The sequence below is a fragment of the Citrus clementina genome, unplaced genomic scaffold (genome assembly GCF_000493195.1).
Source record: "Citrus clementina cultivar Clemenules unplaced genomic scaffold, Citrus_clementina_v1.0 scaffold_5, whole genome shotgun sequence".
NCBI lineage: Eukaryota > Viridiplantae > Streptophyta > Magnoliopsida > Sapindales > Rutaceae > Citrus > Citrus x clementina.
In genome coordinates this window covers 22,684,804-22,697,921 of record NW_006262201.1, presented here as the reverse complement: position 1 = coordinate 22,697,921, position 13,118 = coordinate 22,684,804, and the positions used below count along the sequence as shown (strand labels likewise).

Here is a 13,118-nt window from a genome sequence, read left to right as displayed (position 1 = left end):
AAGTTCTTTTGATAACTTCAAACCCCATTAGTTTTTCGTATAATTTGTAGAACTAAAACGACTCAGCAACAACATCCAAGATTATTCCAATTTTGGGCTTTTCTACTTCTTCTTCAACATTTGTCGCCATTTCTATTTCGTTCTCACTATCAATGTAATTCAAGATTAGATTGTTTGATTAAAGTACATTAGCAAGCATCATAACTTAAAATAATATCTTTAAGAAATTTGTAAACAATGTTAACAAAAAAAAAAACTCAAAATCAATATTTTCTGGTAAACAATATTCCAATTCTCTTAATTCAAGTTCCTCCATCTCAATGATTAAAAAGAAATTAAAAAAAAAACTTAAAATAGTTTCTTTTGATGTAACGATAATTGACCAGAAGCATGACATTGAAATAGTATTGGCCTATTTCAATAATAAGGAAAACTTATACCTCTTCAGTGCCTACAAAAATTATCAAGGTGAATACTATAAGATAGTGATGAATGATTTGCCAAAAAAAAAAATGTTGAAACAAGATGGTGCACAATCAATATGTACGTACAGTTCCAACTTTAAGTTCTTCTTAACCTTATCCTGCAACTAGATTTTGAGGGAAAACAAATGAAAGATTATTATTCAATTGCAATGGAAGAAAATAAAAATTGTAGAACCATAACCACCATTCATACCAAAAGACAAAACGATAAATTATTTTTTTCATCCTATTAATCACCATTTCAGCTTAGTTTGTCAGCAACCAATCGACCATATTATCAAATGAAAAATCTTTGTAAACATAATTAAACTAAATTAAGATACAATTTTCACTTTTAAAGTTGAAAGAAATACAAAACCCAAAACAAATAATTAATAATGAAATATTTCAGCAATACCTTGAATCTTAACAAAAAATTTAACACCTTAGAATTCTACTTGTTGAGTTAGTCTGGAGGAGTTGCGCTAGGTTTTGTGGGAAATTAGAGACATCATAAGTGTGAATTGCGCTAGGGTTTATTAGAGGTGAGAATAAAATTCATATAATTAGATGGATGAAATAATAATTAACCTTAAGCTAATAAATATTAATGACTGACTGATGTAACAGTTGCTACATTAGTTATGACTTAAGTTGGGATCCAAATGGTGAGATCCCTATCATTGTTGTTTCTTAATTTGAATTTGAATTCAATTAAATTATCAAATAAATTATTATTTTAACATAATTGTTACACCCGTCTCATTTCATAAGTTATATTTGTATTTTAAATTTTAATTATTTTTTAAAAAATTGTAAAAGTTTGAGCTTATAAAGTTAGAAGCTATATAACATGAAGCAATTATTTCATATTTTAGAATTTGTATGTAATTTATAAGAAAAAACTTGAAAGAAATAATTCTTTTAGAGTAAAACTTAATGGGAAGATAATTTACTTTTAATTTATGAATTCGTACTTTATAAATTAAAGTGAAGTATTTTAGAAAAAAAATTCAAAAAGGATGTTATAAAAATTCAAAAAGGATGTCATCCAAAAGATTTGGATGGGCTAATTACCAAAGTCCGAGTTTTGAAAATAAACGTCGGGCTGGGCTTTGCTCCAAGGAGAGGCATAATTTTTGCCACAATATATTAATTGAAATTTTAAAATATTTAATTTAATAAAATTAACATAATTTATGTTATTTTTTAAATTAAAATAATTATTCAAATTAAAAAGAAGAATAAAATAGAGTGAGAGGAAGTCAAATCAAATATACAAAATGACAGAACATAGAACGCATTATTCTATCTTTTCTAATTTTGCTTTCTCTGCTGCATTTGCAACTTCTTATTCAATCCAATAAGATTTCACACAATGCAAGCTAACTCAATTTGAGTGCGTTTGAGAAAGGCTAAGGTTAAATAAAGTACTTAAACAAATGTTTGAATAAAGTTTGTACAAATTCTTATATAATTCAAAAGAACTAGCAGTCTAGCAGTGTTATTTCCATAAAAAAATTGGTGTTAGGAGTAAACAATCCAATTGCAATCACGTGATTATATTTTCTTATATAAAAGATCAAGTCATGTGAGAATTTTGATCTATTCATGAGACGCTGAACATACCTTATTTATGCTATGAGTTTTGGTTGTTTTTGTATTTGTTTAATAAAAAAAAATACTACTATAAACAAAGGCCTTTAAAAATGATGTCCGACACTTCTTACAGAACTCAAAAGAATTATATAAACACATCAAAGAATGGGAAATATATTTTTATTTTTAAATTTAAACAGAGATATAGAAGTTGCAGAATTGAAAGATTAAAAAATCTGAAAAGTAATTTTAAAAAAACTGGTATATGTTTTAAAAATACTCGAGTGAATATCATTTTGTTAACTTTTGCCATTACATTTAATCGGCCAAGGGAAGAATTGAAAAAATAGATTTTTTTTCATAAAGCCAAAGGGATAAAAATATTGATTTATACAATGCCTTAAAATTCATAAGAGATCTGCTTCTTTATGTTTACAAATTAGTTTAATTCAATAAGAAGTTTTTTATTAAAAAAATTGTTTGATTTAACTACAAAACCTATTAATTTGATTTAGATTTAATTTTTTTTTATATTTTTCTATTTATACAATGCCTTAAAATTCATAAGAGATCTGCTTCTTTATGTTCACAAATTAGTTTGATTCAACAAGAGTTGTTTTTTAAAAGATTGTTTGATTTAACCAAAAAAACCTATTAATTTGATTTAGATTTATTTTTTAATATATTTTTCTATTTAAAAAAATTAAAAATAAGTAAATAGAGGTAGAAACATCATTTTGTAACTAATTGTAGGGGGTAAAATATCATTTTGTAACTAGTTGTAAGAATCAGAACATTATGTTTTATAATTAATTGTAGGGGCAAAAATATCATTTTGTGACTAATTTACTATTCTTATTAAAATTAATGGTACAAGTTAATAAAATATCACCTGTTGAAATATTTAAAAAAATTTATTAAAATATGTGTCACCAAAAAATAATTAATTAAAAAAAGAGAGAACATATTAAAATTTAGTATCTAGGCGTAAAGAGCATGTATGATACCAAATTATGGACGAAAAAAAAAAAAAAGACACTGCCTGCTAGGAAAACGAAGACACAAATAGACTTCGTAGGATGTGGTCGGCAACACTCAGCAATCAGGATGACCGTTTTTAACCAACCACCGCCCACACATTCTAGCCGCCCTGCTGACGTGGATTTATTACATTTTGTACGTAACACATATTATTAGACTTGACCATATCGGTTGCATTGATTTTACACTTTGGGCGGCTAAAACTTTCCTTCTCTAGTTTTATTATTATTTTTACGCCAAAGAAAATGTGAGCAAAGATTGCAACTATAGGCTAAAAGCTTCGGTTGATAGTCGTGCTGTGCTTCCCAGTCACGTCTCTGGTGGCCTACATTGTTCTCTCGAGACCTTTGCTCTCTTTTTGGACCCGTAGGATCATTCTTTCGGAATTCAGTTTCTTTGGATTTATTAGATGTATAAGGCACTCTGATAGGATACTTGTAAATAAAAAAAAATATAGTCAATTTGATAATGATCGAGTGACATTAATTAATCCTAAAAGGATCCAATCCAGTTCAAATGAACCACTTAAAGTCTAATCCTATAGGTAAGATAAGTGCTTTTCGATTAGCCTAAAAACTTAAGTCGATAGTTGTGGTGCACTGTATATCCTTTGTAGGTTCCGAATTGGAAAAAAAAAATTTAAAAACAATTATAAAAAATTGAAAAAAGAAGTAAAGATTTCACATTTTATTTTCTTTTGCAAGTAAGCACTTTTCTTTTCTACCAAATACAGCTCAAGTTAAATTCCATTTGCATTTCGTTTTCATTTGGCTTGGTGATATAAAAACATTTTGACCCTTAAATATATATTCTTTAGTGCTTCTCCGCTTCCGCTAGCTGAAGTTAATCTTTTACTTGCGTTCCACAGATTAGAAGATTAAACGCTTTTCCTTTGCTTAATCAAAGGTATGTTCCTTTTTATTATCTGTCCTCCAATTTTCCAAAATCTTTCATATGAAGCCACTGTTTGTTATTTCTGTTTGTTTCAATAAAGGTAGAAACTACCCCCCCTCCCCCCCTTTTTTTACTGATGTAGATCTGCTGCTATACATGCATATTTCTTTGTTTGGATTAATCTCTGCTTTCAGTTAATATTTTGGTTTTGAATCAGCCTGACTCACAGGTTGGTTTCTGGAAATCTGTCGGACTAGAGAATTTTTGGCAATCAAATGGCCTTTTTACTTTTTGTTTTTGCAGTCATATGAGCCTCTAAAAATCATTTGTTTGATCTCGAACATCTTTTTTAAAAATTATTGGCATTGTTCAGCTTTTAATAAAATGTGATAGTAGGATCTGTGATAAGTGTCGTTGATCTGAAATTGCTATTGCCCCAATAGTTACAGTGATTATTATATGGATTTAAACATGCTTAACAAGATTCAAATGGTAAATGATCAGTCTTTGGCATGTTTGGTTAATTATCAGAAGAAGTAACAATCAAGAAATGGATTGTTTACCTATTTATATCATGTGACGAATGGATTGTTGATTTTAATTTTTTCTGGGGTGTTCATATTTATCTGTGAATTTCATACTGAGTTAAGCATGTCCTACTTGAAAAGATTTTGTTTTATCTGTATTTCTTTTGATTGTTTTAAGTATTTTTTCCTTCTCATCTCCTACTATGATTTCTCTTTTCTAGAATCATAAAAGATGGCTGATGCTGAGGATATTCAACCCCTTGTCTGTGACAATGGAACTGGAATGGTCAAGGTTAGTATATTATCTGTTTGGTTTCATATCATTCGTTCAATCTACTCTGATGAAAAATTTAGCAAATTTTCTGCTGGGACAAGTGCTGATTTCTTCGGCGTCGTGATAATTTCCAGGCTGGTTTTGCTGGTGATGATGCTCCAAGGGCAGTTTTCCCTAGTATTGTTGGCAGACCTCGTCACACAGGCGTCATGGTTGGGATGGGTCAAAAGGATGCTTACGTAGGTGATGAAGCCCAATCGAAAAGGGGTATCCTAACTTTGAAGTACCCAATTGAGCATGGTATAGTCAGCAATTGGGATGACATGGAAAAGATTTGGCATCACACTTTCTACAATGAGCTTCGTGTGGCCCCTGAGGAACACCCTGTACTTCTGACCGAAGCACCCCTCAACCCCAAAGCCAACAGAGAGAAAATGACCCAGATCATGTTTGAAACCTTCAATGTGCCTGCTATGTATGTTGCAATCCAGGCCGTTCTTTCCCTTTATGCCAGTGGTCGTACAACAGGTTTGCATTCATTATAAATTTTTGGCCTTGCAAGTATTCTGTGATTAGTAAATCTCATATAATTCAAATTAGAGTTATGAATCCTTGGTCCATAGTGCTTTTTATGGCTCGCTAGAAAGCTGCATAAGGATATAGGGAAAGGTGGAGAATAAACAAAGGAAACACAAGGAAGTAATAAAAGAAAAGTATTAGCTACCTAATATATTTGGAGGTCATTGATTTAATGAATGAACTTTTAAATGATTACTAGAACCTTTATAGGTTGAAATGACAGTGAATTCTTAGTTTATTGCTTTATATGCCTCACTGGAGAGATCCATAAGAAAGTAGGGAAAGGTGGTATTTAATGTGGAATAAACACAAAAAGAAATTAAGTTATCCAATATAATTCCAGCTCGAAGGGACTAAGTTGCAAGATGTTCAATTGGACGGAATAACTTCACCTTTCATTTGTTCTGAAAACTTGGCAGATGATTGAACTTCTTTTTCCCTATATTGTTATTGAAAATTGCTAATTTGTTCACCTTTATTACTCATCTCTTGATTTTTGCATTCACCAGAAGTGTGATTATTTGAATAGGTATTGTGTTGGATTCTGGTGATGGTGTGAGCCACACAGTACCCATTTATGAAGGCTATGCCCTCCCTCATGCCATCCTTCGGTTGGACCTTGCTGGTCGTGATCTAACAGACGCCTTGATGAAGATCCTCACTGAGAGAGGGTATTCTTTTACCACGACTGCTGAGCGGGAAATTGTCCGTGACATGAAGGAAAAACTTGCGTATGTTGCCCTTGATTATGAGCAAGAGTTGGAGGCTGCAAAAAGCAGCTCTGCAGTTGAGAAGAGTTATGAGTTGCCTGACGGGCAGGTGATTACAATTGGAGCTGAGAGGTTCCGCTGCCCAGAAGTACTTTTCCAGCCATCTTTGATTGGAATGGAAGCAGCTGGAATTCATGAAACCACTTACAATTCCATAATGAAGTGTGATGTTGATATCAGGAAAGATCTGTATGGAAACATTGTGCTTAGTGGTGGGTCAACTATGTTTCCTGGAATTGCTGATCGGATGAGCAGGGAAATTACTGCCCTTGCTCCTAGTAGCATGAAGATCAAGGTAGTTGCTCCTCCCGAAAGAAAGTACAGTGTCTGGATTGGTGGATCTATTCTAGCATCTCTCAGCACCTTCCAACAGGTACCCTACTTGTTAATTTCTTTTTAATGTATGCTTTATGCTGTTCTTCAACATTAGGTTTAGTAAGGATGTGATGAATTGAACAAATGTTATTGGGCTTCTTTGCTGATTTCTGTGCCCCTTGCTGCAGATGTGGATATCCAAGGGTGAATATGACGAATCTGGTCCAGCTATTGTACACAGAAAATGCTTTTAGGTTGGGTGAACACATTGATGGTGAGTCTTCATCAGTCGGTATTGTATCAGATGTGAGTTCAGCTTGGTTGACTTATGAAGCTTTGTTTTATTGATTGAGAAAAAAGATCATGGTGTATGCTAGGGGTTTTGAGCTTGAAATATATATACCATAAGCCATCTCACTAGGTTTTAGAAGCCAATTATTATTGGCATTGAGTGGCTGGTATTGGTATTTTTATTAGTGGTCTTGTTTTATTTGGTCTAGTTATACTTTTCACTTAGCCAAAAAAGTTTTAGGTGCCTTGTCTTAGAAGAGAATGTTAAAGTTTTGTTCTCTTATTTTCTCCCTTTTGGGGTTTTTGAGTCATATATTTTGTTGTAAGAATAACTTTGTTTTCGATGTCTATTCGCTGAGAGCTTTCTTCCTGGTTTGCTTGTGAACTGGTATTCAAATGATTTTATTTAGTTAAAAGATGAATGCTTGAGAAAAGCTCTGCTCAAATCGTGAGTTAAATGTCTTTTCAATTTGCTGTTTCTGGCTTGATTTTTCAATTTTTTTCTGCATGATTGTTAGCACGACAGACACACTAGTCAGATGTTTGGGCACCCATATTTAGTATTGAACTAGTTCATGGAACGAGTTCAATTTGATTGGTTTTAATTACTTGATTCATCACCCACTCGGCCAAAGAACTCATGCTTGCACATTTGTGTGACCATGAGTTCGAGTCCCCCTATTGCAATATAAGAACTTGATTCCTTCCTTGAAATGTGAATCGAGTAGGTTTCGACGTGCCTCAAATATTATTGAGGGTAAAATAATAAATGAAGTAGACGTTGACGTCCCTCGAAAATGTGAGTCGAGCAAATGTCGACGTCGTCCCTCGAAGGGTAAAATAATATGTGTCAGTGGTCTAGTAAACGTCGATGTCGTCTCTCGAATATTAGTGAAGGTAAAATAATAAGTGGAGTAGACGTCGATGTCCCTAAAAAATGGGAGTCGAGTAGATGTCAACGTTGTCCCTCGAAGGGTAAAATAATGTGTAAGTGGTCGAGTAAATGTCGACTTAGAGGGTAAAATAATGTGGAGTAGATGTCGACATCCCTTGAAAATGTGAATCGAGTAGATGTTGACATCTCTAAAAGATTAGTGAGGATAAAATAATAAGCGGAGTAGACGTTGACGTCCTTCGAAAATGTGAGTCGAGTATATGTCGACCTCGTCCCTACAATATTAGTGACGGTAAAATAATAAGTAGAGTAGACGTTGACATCCCTCGAAAATGTGAGTTGAGTAGATGTTGATGTTTCTCGAACATTAGTGAAGGTAAAATAATAAGTGGAGTAGACATCGATATCTCTCGAATATTAGTAAGGATAAAATAATAGACATCCCTAGGTTAAAATAACATTCGACGACGTTGGTGTTTCTCAAATATTAGTGAGGGTAAAATAATAGGCATCCCTAAGGTAAAATAATATTAGTCAACGTCCTTGAATATTAGTGAGAATCTGTAAAATAATAAGTGGAGTAGACGTTGACGTCCCTCGAATAGGTAGAATAGTAAATGGAGTAGGCGTTGACGCCCCTTAAATATTAGTAAGGGTAAAATGATTGAAGTCCCTAGAGTAAAATAATATTCAAGGATCAAATATTATTAGTAAGATTAAAATAATAGACATCCTTAGAGTAAAATAATAGAGGATCGAATATTGGTGAGGGTAAAATAATAAGTGTAATAGATGTCGACGTTCCTTGAATAATAATAATGGTAAAATAATAGACATCTCTAGGGTAAAATAATATTCGAGGACGTTGACATCTGCGGATAAAATAACAGTTGTCCCTAGGGTAAAACAATCAGTTGTAGTCTAATTAATAGTTGTTATTGGACTCATCTTGGTGGATTGATGACTAATATGAGTGAAAAATTTACAGATTTTGCTTCTTTCAATATTCAAATACTGGATTGGACTGAAATCTTACGGAAAAACTACTCAATCTGTATTTTATTGAAATTGGACCGTATTGGGCAACATCAACACCCATAAATTCGCTATCACTATCTTTTATCTTTCTGGGCATTTGAACTGCCAAAGCTTAGTCTAATATTGCTTCATGTCGGGTCTATCAATCAATATTCCTCCTGCCATGGAGAATGAGACTCGTTGGATTTCTACTCTTAAAGGGTTTGACAGATAACTTGGTAACAATGCAAGACATCAAAATTACTCAATTGAGAAAAGAATACAAGTATAGATACAGTCTAATTAAACAAATTCTAAAACAATTACATGAGTACACTCTATGTTATTGCCACATCACCGTCAGTTTATGTGAATGAGCTTGTATATGTATTACTCTTAGTAGAATAAGTTTGATTAATGCACAAGAAGAATTTGTGGGGAAAATATGAAGATGAAACCAGAGGAGCTTTTAAATTTTTTTACGGGAATTATGCTCCTACCATTAAACTCGCACCAATATAATGTTAATGCTTTTGGTCAACATTTTTAGTGACATTATCAAGCTAGTGCGTAGGTGACATTTGGCAAATCAAAAGAAGCAATGAGTGATACACGAGTCTCTAATAACAATGGTATTATAACATAAGATTACAAAGGTCTAATATGTTTCCTTGCTTTTCAAAATGTACCATCAATTGTAATTTTGAAAAAGTATTAGAATATGCATGTGAAAAGGAATACGACTTTATGAGCATTTAGCAGTCAAGACGGGGCAAATCTAGAAAAACAACATGAAATGCTAAAACTAACCGTTTAAAATCTTAGGGAAATTTCTTGTTGGATCCATCAGCCAGAAGAGCCAAATCAAGATTTCACAAATAGTCTATGTACTATTTCAACTTAACAATTTAAGTAAACACCATCGATCAAAACAATATGGTAGCAATAGCTAATACGCATACTTGCATTGACATGCACCTCTTTGATTATGAAGATGTGATCAAATTCATGTGAGACGAGAAAAAATGAACTATGATGCAGAATCCTACAAATGCTTGGAAAAAATGTTGTAGCTTTTGATCACGGATCTAAGATTTTTAGAATTGTCCAAAGCCTAAATATATGGATACAGAGAGGCTTCTTGATGTCAGGCAACAGAGTATGCACCTTAATTAATTAAATTCATTTAATGTTAGTGCCAGCAGTGACATATAAAGACTTACCAATTTAAGGACTTGCATGTAACTTGTCTACGATCAGTAAGGTCTTTTGCCCTATTCCAACACAATGGTGATATTGAAGATAGACCATTCTTGGACGCAATATACTGATCAAAGCAAGAATACGCGTTTTTTCAAGATGCATATGCATATAAATCAGAGAGCTTTCATTAAAACTGGACGTATCATAGAGAAACTACCAATACTACAAAAGCTATGAAATAGGTGCATGTACATCAAAATTGTGGCATTTACTTAAGTGACAGATAGCAATTGGAAAAAAAAGAATAAGTAGAGTTAAATCTTCTCACATGGAACAAGTAACCTCCTTGCATTACATTTCATGTGAAGCACTGATTGCAGCAGAAGGACGAAACATTAACTTCTTCTTTACATAAGAAGAATTCCATTCCCCACCATCCTGTGCATAATAATCCATAGGATAATCACCATCTCCGTCACAATTTTTATCTTCATTTCCACATCCACCACATGATTTACTCTCCTCCCTCTCCCTCTCCCTCTCCCTCTCCTTGTCCCTTTCCCACCACCCAGGTATGACTCCAAGTGCAATTTCAGCCTCAAAAGGAGTCAAAAGTGGCTTTGTAAACGCATCTCCCCAATCAATGGACAATCTCGGACAAGCAATTTGAATCCAAGCATCCACACTGTCTTCAAACAACGCCACTCTTGCAGGACTGATCTCCGACATCATAATGACAACGTAATCAAACCCTTTCTTTTCCATTCTCTTCTGCAACCTTTCCAAAATTCTCGGATTCCCTTGCCTTCCCAATGTACCCAACACAATTCCCCAAGTCCTTGCCTCCTTCATTGCCTTTTCTATTGCTCGTTTTCTCGTCTCCCTCATCCCCTTATTATCATACTCCTCCAGAAACAGTTTCCCTAAATAGGGATCATATCTAAACGTTTTAATCCCTGGATTGGAAATCATAAACGCCTCTAAATGGAACCTCCCATCCGCAATAAAAACCAAATTGAAGTCCGATTCACGCGCTGGAATCTTCGGCGCTGTACAACCAAGTACTTCTCCAGCGGACAGCGGCTTCGACTGCGGAATCATAACCTTAAATCCTTGTTTTTCAAGTTCTGGCTTGGCGGCCCTGATTGCTGACGCGAATTGTATCGTACCTGCAAGTATCAGTTTCCCAGGATCACTATAGTTGACTTTGATAGTGTCAATCAGACGGTTGACGTCAATTTTGATCTCGACGAAGACGTAAAGGCAGGGTATTCTCGTAAAATCAACGGGGACTAAACAACTGTGGCCGTAGTGAATTAAAAGATCGGCGTTTAGAGCAGATGCGGAAAGGTCGTCGACGCAACACGCGCCGTAAGTGACGTCACCAAGGATGAAGCAGTAGGTGACGTCAGCGAAGGACGTGAAGATGTCGGAGAGAATGAGGGAGTACATGAGTAAGCCTTCGGGGAGTTGGAGGGCCACGCGCTTAGCTCGCGTGGAGCGGATGCGCCAGACGCATTTGTGGATTTCGAAGCTGTAGTTATGCGGGAGGAGGGCGATAGCGGAGTTGAGGGACGCGTTGTTGAGGATTGATTCTGGGATTTGGTTTTTAACGAAACGCTTCGGCTTGGGTCTCGTTCTGATCTCGAGTTTCTCTACGGAGTCCATCACCAAATGATATATCAGATAATCTCGAGTTCCTAGAGTTTAATTTTGATTTCTAGGGTTTTTTAAGCCAGGGGTTGGACACTGGTGCTGAGGTCTAATACTCAAAACTAGGGACTTCGTAATGGGTTAATATCATCACGCTCCATAATTTTTCAAGGTTTTCTAAAATAAATGAATAATAATGTCAGGATCAAGATTTGACCCGGTTAATAAATGAATTTATTCCTTTAATTCCTTTTAACTTAAATTTTACTTTTGAGTCCCTCTATATTGTTGGTCTAAAATTTCAGTATCAATAGTAGAATAAAAGTGAACTATTAGACGAGATCCAACGATTCATAGTAATTAATTAAAATTAAGTAAAATATCAAAATTTATTGGGTAAAAAGAATTTTACCAATTAAAGAAAATTAGATTGAGATATTTTACTAATTAAATAAGGTAGAGAGCCCAAAAAATATTTACTTTTTATGTGATACTATTCTAACAAATCATAACTCCTTTAATTTTCTCTATTCAAATATAGACAAAATAAATTATAATAATATACTGCAATATTATATTTGCATTAGAAATTAGAGGCATAAATTCGTTCACATATGTCAATTCATTGATCATTTTGTTCTAAATGCATTAATAGATTATTTTAAATTTCTTGATACATCACTCATGATTAATTTAGTATTCAGTTTTTAAATTACAATATCCAAAAATAAAATCTATTAACTATTCATATAGTTGACATTTAAAAATAAACATATGAGTAAAAATTGAAAAAAAATTAAGTAAAAAAAGAATTATATTTCAACTTATAAAATTATCTTCACCAGATTATTATTATTATTTTTTTCCAATGAACTTTTAAAAAATAATTAAACGAATAATTTTCTTTTAAAGATTAAAAAGATAAGGAAATTACTTAAATCTAAGGGTTCACAATAACCCCAATATCAATGCTATAAAAACATATATACATCATTAGAGAGAAATCCTTTTAATTTAATTTGGAAACTAACAATATATAGGAGCACAAGGATAATTTTATAATATATAATTTTAACTTTTCTTTTCATCTTTTATCTAATTCACTACAAATTTACCTTTTAAGTTACAAGTTTTATCAACTTGAATTTTACAATTATAAAAAGTAAATAAATAATTTTATTAAACTAATCTTAAATTAGTTAGTAAATCAAAGCTCAAACTTATATTTGGCTCATTTATTTAGTTAGTTCAGTGATTTCGACTCATTTATTAATCAAATCAATTTTTTTTTAATTCAACATATTTATTTTGAATTCAAATGTATTGAATAAAAGAATCATGACCACATTTATCATTTAAAAAAAAAAAGATCAATGCTATTTGAATTCTAAATAATATGGCATATGACATGTCATTTAATAATAAATAAAGACAGTTACCAAATTAATGATGAAATGATAAATTTGATTTTTTTAATTAATATATTAGAATGCTAAAGTGGTGGGGGTAGTCCTATATAGCTTTTTTTGCTATGTTTGAAGAAGCATTCTAATAGATCATAAGAAAGTTATTATGTCATGAAAAATGTTGTGTCAG

At 32.9% G+C, this 13,118-nt stretch overlaps 2 protein-coding genes across 3 annotated transcripts; one reads left to right on the top strand and one right to left on the bottom strand.

The window, feature by feature from the left end:
- Positions 1-3,857: 3,857 nt before the first annotated feature.
- LOC18042451 (actin-101) lies at positions 3,858-7,137 on the top strand. 2 transcript variants are annotated; one of them, XM_006432422.2, is made up of 5 exons: positions 3,858-4,010; positions 4,747-4,817; positions 4,934-5,327; positions 5,908-6,521; positions 6,652-7,137. In XM_006432422.2, exons 2-5 carry the CDS (start codon positions 4,758-4,760, stop codon positions 6,715-6,717), a joined length of 1,134 nt encoding a protein of 377 aa, XP_006432485.1. In that variant the 5' UTR covers positions 3,858-4,010; positions 4,747-4,757; the 3' UTR covers positions 6,718-7,137. The 2 variants fall into 2 exon arrangements, with proteins under 2 accessions (XP_006432485.1, XP_024039781.1); XM_024184013.1 differs by lacking the exon at positions 3,858-4,010 and adding an exon at positions 4,032-4,098.
- A 3,041-nt stretch (positions 7,138-10,178) lies between these two features.
- On the bottom strand, positions 10,179-11,614 carry LOC18042450 (2-(3-amino-3-carboxypropyl)histidine synthase subunit 1). The gene has a single exon (XM_006432421.2). It carries the CDS (start codon positions 11,535-11,537, stop codon positions 10,221-10,223), a length of 1,317 nt encoding a protein of 438 aa, XP_006432484.1. The 5' UTR covers positions 11,538-11,614; the 3' UTR covers positions 10,179-10,220.
- Between the last annotated feature and the right edge of the window lie 1,504 nt (positions 11,615-13,118).